This window comes from Adiantum capillus-veneris, chromosome 1 (genome assembly GCF_014529385.1).
Source record: "Adiantum capillus-veneris isolate H3 chromosome 1, ASM1452938v2, whole genome shotgun sequence".
Lineage (NCBI taxonomy): Eukaryota > Viridiplantae > Streptophyta > Polypodiopsida > Polypodiales > Pteridaceae > Adiantum > Adiantum capillus-veneris.
The window spans coordinates 176,990,609-176,996,996 of NC_140931.1; the positions used below are offsets into that span (position 1 = coordinate 176,990,609).

General features: G+C 41.6%; 1 protein-coding gene across 3 annotated transcripts; it reads left to right on the top strand.

The window, feature by feature from the left end:
• Nucleotides 1-1,719: 1,719 nt before the first annotated feature.
• Nucleotides 1,720-6,102, top strand: LOC147466058 (uncharacterized). 3 transcript variants are annotated; one of them, XM_086523599.1, is made up of 12 exons: nt 1,720-1,943; nt 2,052-2,180; nt 2,281-2,392; nt 3,264-3,397; nt 3,467-3,626; nt 3,717-3,895; nt 4,398-4,656; nt 4,747-4,836; nt 4,914-5,059; nt 5,163-5,267; nt 5,368-5,456; nt 5,524-5,781. In XM_086523599.1, the coding sequence occupies exons 1-12, from the start codon at nt 1,875-1,877 to the stop codon at nt 5,630-5,632; spliced, it is 1,581 nt and encodes a 526-aa protein (XP_086379725.1). In that variant the 5' UTR covers nt 1,720-1,874; the 3' UTR covers nt 5,633-5,781. The 3 variants fall into 3 exon arrangements, with proteins under 3 accessions (XP_086379725.1, XP_086379719.1, XP_086379723.1); XM_086523593.1 differs by having other exon boundaries at nt 1,721-1,943; nt 5,534-6,102; XM_086523597.1 differs by having other exon boundaries at nt 1,721-1,943; nt 3,467-3,539; nt 5,534-6,102.
• Nucleotides 6,103-6,388: the final 286 nt, after the last annotated feature.

Here is a 6,388-nt window from a genome sequence, read left to right on the forward strand (position 1 = left end):
CCGGCTACGTGTCCGGTCAGGTGGGCACCCGTTAGGTTTGTCCTCAAACAACTCTCTCTCTTGCAACAGTATTGTTCATGCCAAGTTAACTAAATACTGTGTTTATGTTGCTACCATCAATTAAGTTCACCCGCTATGCTTTCCTAAAAAGTACTTCTCTAATTTCCTACTCTCAAAGTTAATAGGCCATTTCCATTACATTGGTATCAGAGCATTTCATTTCTCTTTTCTTGCTTAAGAAGAGAGGTCCTTAAGTAGCCTATAAATGATTGATTTTGTTAATTATATTAAGGTAAGTGGGATTGGGATCTATTATTGGTTTTGTTGAGCCCACTATGTGGGATATGGTGCACACCTCGGGAGCTTTGGACTTAATAATGGGGTCTTTTTAGACTTGCCTACGGCTTTACCATTATTGAGCCATAAGAAGTCCGAAAGGAGCTAGCCCTCAACAATTTTGCAATATTAGACCCACTCCACTACTCTCTATAATTAACCACTTCCAGCTGTGGGTGTAGATACTTAAGTGCTACTTTTCAAAGGCTAAGAGGAGTAGCAACTAAGGTTTTGAATTGCCAAAGCATACACTAAGTAAGTACACAAATTTTGTTAACATGGCTGATAATAACCAACAGAGTAGAATGAACATTGATAGCTTTGATTTTTCACATGAAGGTGCTAATGATGATGCTCCCATGTTTGTCAATTATCTCATTACTAGATTGCCGCAAGCTATAGGCAACCCTGCTTTGCAAGCAGAAGTTACTCAACAACTTCGCGCTTATGGGATTTCCCTTCCTCTCCAAGAGGAGAGAGAGCTTAGGAGGCCTCTTGAAGAGACCCCTAAAAGAATACTCTCTCCCATACGAGAAGAGGAATCCAAAGAGCAAGAAAGCAATAAAACTTTAAGTTCCTCTGAAGACGTGGCTCCACAAGATGGCGGTCTAGACGATCGCCAACTCCTCCTAAGAGGAAACGTTCAACCCCACCCGTTCTTCTCCTCGTCACTCCTAAAGGGAAGAGAGGAAACAAAGGAAGAAAAGGGCAAGAAAGAGGTCACTCTCTTCTCCTTCTCAAAACTTACATAAATAGGCCATCAAAACAGAGTACTTCGTTTTCTGCTACAACCATAATTTTATATAGATCCATAGTCTTATGTATGCATCAAAACATAAAGATAATTACATGGAACTAGTGAGAAGCTTGCACATGTAGATATTGAGCAATGGGGCGTTGGCAATGCACACTAAAGTTGCAACTTGGCTATGTATTATTACTTTTATACAATATTTTTGGAGGAGTAGATTATGAGAATGCCCATTTGTTGACATTCTATCTAAATGCGGAGTGTCCCTATGGACGGCCATTTTTTAACTTTGCCATTCTGCTGACATCCTTGATGTTTCCTGTCGTGTCATGTGAGGTGGATGGTCGTCAAATCTTAATGCTTAAATCAGACAATGAAAATGACAATGTGATGGGCGAGAAGGTAGGCCTTGGTAGAGCTCTGCCCACTCATGGACATGCCTCGTAGCGAATTGTATATTGCCATTCCATTTGCGCACACATCTAGATGGACACATGTGGCATGGGCCTTTGACCGTCTCCGATTTTACTATTCACTAGTGTATGGCCCATCCTATGGAGGGAGAGAGAGAGAGAGAGAGAGAGAGAGACCCTTTTCTTGGTCGGGACTCTCCATTCCACTCTTTCTTTCGTACTTTGCTTTGGCCTCCTCCAACTCCCCCTCCCGGCAAGGGCCTCCGGGGAGCATTAGATTTTGAAAAATGTAGGCTAAAGTAGTTTGGACGCTGCTGATGGTGAGACCGGCATCCTTGTAGGAATCTGGGAGAAAGAAGACGGCTTACTTCGATATGGGCTTACTGTGCTTCGTGTTGGACTTACCATTACTTCCGCCATTGCTGCTTCACGACATCAAACGGGCACGTTCCTCCTCTTCATATGCGGTGTCTGTTGCTCATGGTGTCAACTGCAACATTTGAGTTTGCAGGAATATGGAATTCCTCGTGACGGTTCCTTGATTTTTGCAGACTTTGCTGCGTGTTGCCAATTCTTGTGCAGCTACAAGATTCAAGCTTCCACCGTCATCTTTCAGGATCGTTTCGCTCAACCTTGCTGTTTGTTGTGTGGATAGGGCGTCTGTGTCTGCAACATATGAGGTGGGGTCCATCTTTACGTCTTACTCGTTTTGCTTTTTTGGTTGAAAAAAGCATTTTCTCCCTTCCTTCCTGTATTCAGATTGTCTTCGTTTTTTTTCAGCTACGCATTATCTACAAGTCTATGGAATCGTTAAATTTAAGAGAGTTTCATCATGCTGTTAACAGCCTACTTCCTTCTTCATCCCTTGGAATTTCTTCTAGTCATGGTCAAGGTGAGTTTATTGTCGGAGCCTTGCCTCTCCTTTTTCTCCTCTGTAGCTGCTGACTAACTGAAGTAAACTCTATAGTTGTTAAGGGACATCATTAAGTATTTAGGGGAATATCACACACACACACACACACACACACACACACACACACACACACACGCACACACAGAGAGAGAGAGAGAGAGAGAGAGAGAGAGAGAGAGAGAGAGAGAGAGAGAGAGAGAGAGAGCACTAATTTTCAAGCATAAACATGAAACCAAACAAGTCATTTTGGATTCCCATTGCTCAGGAGTGCATGCATTTACATGGGACATAAAACTTATGTAACGAGCGGCTTCTTTGGTTACCCTTTGATATTTTATGATGCATGTTGGCTTTCCCATTCCATCTTTGTCAGCATCTTTTCTTGTTTGAGAGCGATGTTGTGAGCAGTTACACCTAGTTTTACCCGTCTTTGGATACTGAGTCGTTAGGGACTTGTAGTGTTCAAAGAGTTTATCTGCATCATCAGGGTTTTTCGTGCTTTAAACATCTGCAAATATATAAGCTCATTTACCTGCATGAAAGTGGTGTGCATTGTGAAGCCTGTGGTTCAGTAGAAGCAGTAGGCTTTGCCTTTCTGTCAGTGTCGCATGTAATTGGTGTGTTGTGCACAATGAAAAGCAAAGATGGTTGCAATATCAAGGATAATTGTAGTTTCATGTGTTGTGGCAAGTGAACAACACGATGTAGCCTTTAGCGAGAAAAAAAACATGTTGCAGGAGGCTCTTTGCTAGTTTATTTTGTAAGCTTTTAAGTAGTACTCTGCTGTTTCAGCTGAGAAAAGGTATTCTGCTTTCTTGAAGAAATGAATGACTAGAATTGTGTTGGCCAGTGTCAAGCATTGAAGCTTTATTGCAGCTAAGAAATGGACTGCTTTCTTGGGCTTCTGAGGAGAGTTTCAAGAAGATAATAATGATAAGTTCTCAATTTTTTGAGAATACTGGCTCGTTTAGACAAATGTTGAAGGTGAGTATATTATGCATGTGCCTCAGTGGTCATTACTTTGCAAAGCATGAGTGGGTTTATTGCTCGCAGGGAGCTGCAGATCGTTGCATTTCCATCGATTTTATTCAGTTCTCTCTTCAGACCACTGATGAGAGCTTTCTAGGTGATGGCTCACACGAGCAGTGTAGATGGGATCTTGCAGAAAACATTGGGGAGTTTGAAAATTGCACTTTTCAGCAAGTATCTTGGGGTGCCTGACTTTTACTGCAGCGTATTGTTTGCTGTATAACCGATGTCATATCAGAATTTGTACTTAGACATTTGGCATTCAATGATACAGATGTTTGGCAATTGGCTGCTCTCGAAAAGAAATGGATCCAAGATTTGGTCAGTGATGTAGAAGGTCCCTTGGAAATTACTCTTATTTTCAAAGAAAAACTCTATAAAGATACAGACAAAGTGTTTTGCGCATTGTGGCCATTGCTGGTGCAGCTTACAGATTCCATACAGCCATGCCAGGTGTCAATAAGAACAATTGGTTGCTATACATTCCTTCTTATGGTGCAGTTATGAGTAAATTGCAAAGTTCAAAATCGTTGAAGTTTTTTACAATACTACAGTAAATCTTGTTAGGGCTTCAATGTTTGATAGAGAAGATTTGGAAGTCCGTACTGTGAGGCATTACAGGTCTGTTGTGGATACTAGGGTTTGAAGCCAGATATTGTAAAAGCACTGGAAGGGGTCAAGTTGCAGTACTTGAATGTCCTCATGTGAAGCATGCTTTATTATCTAAAGGAATGGCTTGAAATGTTGAGAGATGCCAAGATGGGTCTTTAGTTTGTGCCTTATTAAATTGGAAGTGAGCTTTCAAGTTTTATGCAGAGCACTCGATCGTGAACGATTTTGGGCAGATGGATGTGTCAGAGATTTTGGGCTTTATTGATTATACTTGATTTGGAGCTATAGATATAAAAGTGTGATATTTCTCCTGTCTCTGAATGCTGACGATTGTCTGTTTCAGACCTGCAGGTGCCACGGAGCAGTCATAGATTCCTCTATGACACATATGACAGAAAGATCCCATTTCTTATGTCCAATTACAGGGCAGAAGCTTGATAATCACGACTTCACCTCTCATGGTGTCAAAGTTGGATCTCACACTGTTCTTTACCTGCCATCCTTCATGAGTCCTGTGGAGCCTGCTAAACATTTTACAAGTCCCACTTTCTCCTTGAGCTTCAGTGTTCTGAAATGCATTCTCTTAAGCACATTGAGTGAAGGTCAAGAGTCCCTACGATCCCTTTTTGTCCTGTAATTTTGAGAAGGTCAATATTATACCAAGCACCAAATGCTTCAACTTTTCCATGTAGGTTTGCTGTTTGGAGATCCTTACATTTTGTTGCCCTCGTCTGAAGTTGACTTTGATGATGATACGGATAAGCTGGAAGTTAATGATGGTGGTAAGTAAAGATTCTAGTTGTGTGGATGTTGAAGCTCTCTTCGTTGGAAACATGAATAACTCTGCTGTTTCTTTCAGTTTTTTCTAGCCTTTGTGAGGCTCTGTACTCCCAAGATTGTGGTTTGCTCTGCACATCCTCCTTTGACATTGACATGAGGGCGGAAAAGTCATTTTCTTGCTATTACCTACTGCTTCCTGCAGACAACAGATCATTCCTGGCAAGAGTAAGCATTTACTGTCGATTTTATTTCTAAATGCCCTCGCAGTTGGAAGCAATTCAAGTAAGTCTACATACGCTTGGTTCACAATGCATTTGCTGTCCTCCAGAGAATAGCAGCTTCTGAAGAGTTCTTGCAATTCTCACTGCCCGAGCTGAAGAAACAGAACCTACCTTTGGAGATAAGAGACTCTGTCAGCTCTTGCTTATCCAAGGTCAGAAAAGAACTGTTCGCTTGAATGTGGCTTTTGCCCAACTCAAATGTTGATGTGCATCCTCTTAATCAATGGATATCGTTATAAAATGAATCCGCAGTTGGGTGTTCAAAGCTACAATCCTCTTGATCATGAGCGAGGCCTCCATAACAAACTCAATTGGCTTGCCAAAGAGAGTCTGCAGCTTCAGTAAGATGAAATTTCGTTGGCTTTCAGTCTCAAATCAACCCTTAATGCTTGTGACAGAAATTTGTAGTTGTTTGCAGTCCCATGCTTGTTCAAAGGCCAGAAATCAACAAAGCTCAAGGGAATCAAAGAGCCGAGTGTTTGGATACATCATCCCAAATCCTGCCAAGCAAAGTTAGTAGGGCAGTGGGATTAAGAGAAAATGACAAAGAGAAATTGATTGGCATCATGAACTTTTCTGGTAGAGGAAGAAGTTCACAAGCAGGAGGAGAGCATCAGGAAATTCAGCAGGCTGCTCCCAAAGTGTCACACGCCACGATGGAAGGTGGGAACACTTCTTTGGGTCCCTTATCGCTTAAGCCCCTACTTCCCTTACAGATGTGTCCAAAGCCCTCAAACAACAAAGTGATGAGTCCTAGATTGGGTCTACCTGCCATTCAGAAGCAACTAGGGCCAGCAAAACCAGCTTCAGAGCCAGGGCTGTTAAAGACAAATTTCCGTAGGATCAAACAAGGGAGGGTGTGAGATAACTGAATGAGTTCAGCACTTGTCCTCTTTTATGGCAATTTGAATTTTGTAGGGACAAAAAAGATGGCAAGTCTTATTGATTTATATTGGCACAGGATAAGGTTGTATACCATTACCTTCTCATCTTTTTTGTGTCTTGTTGGATGCCTTCACAGTACCAACTGAATAAGTTGAGCAAGTTGGACTCACTCATCGCTAGAAACAGAGGGGAATTGGGGGGCTCAAAAGAGCAAAAGAGGCACGAGCTCGACAGAAGAGAAGGAAAGAATCATGATCTTGATAAACGATCTCTCTAAAAAGCAAAATTATGAACTAATCCTTGTCACTATCTTTTTTTTTTTTTTGTTTGCAAAACTCACAACTGTGAGTAGATTGAATTAAGACCAAAAAAGCTCAAACCGAGCCAC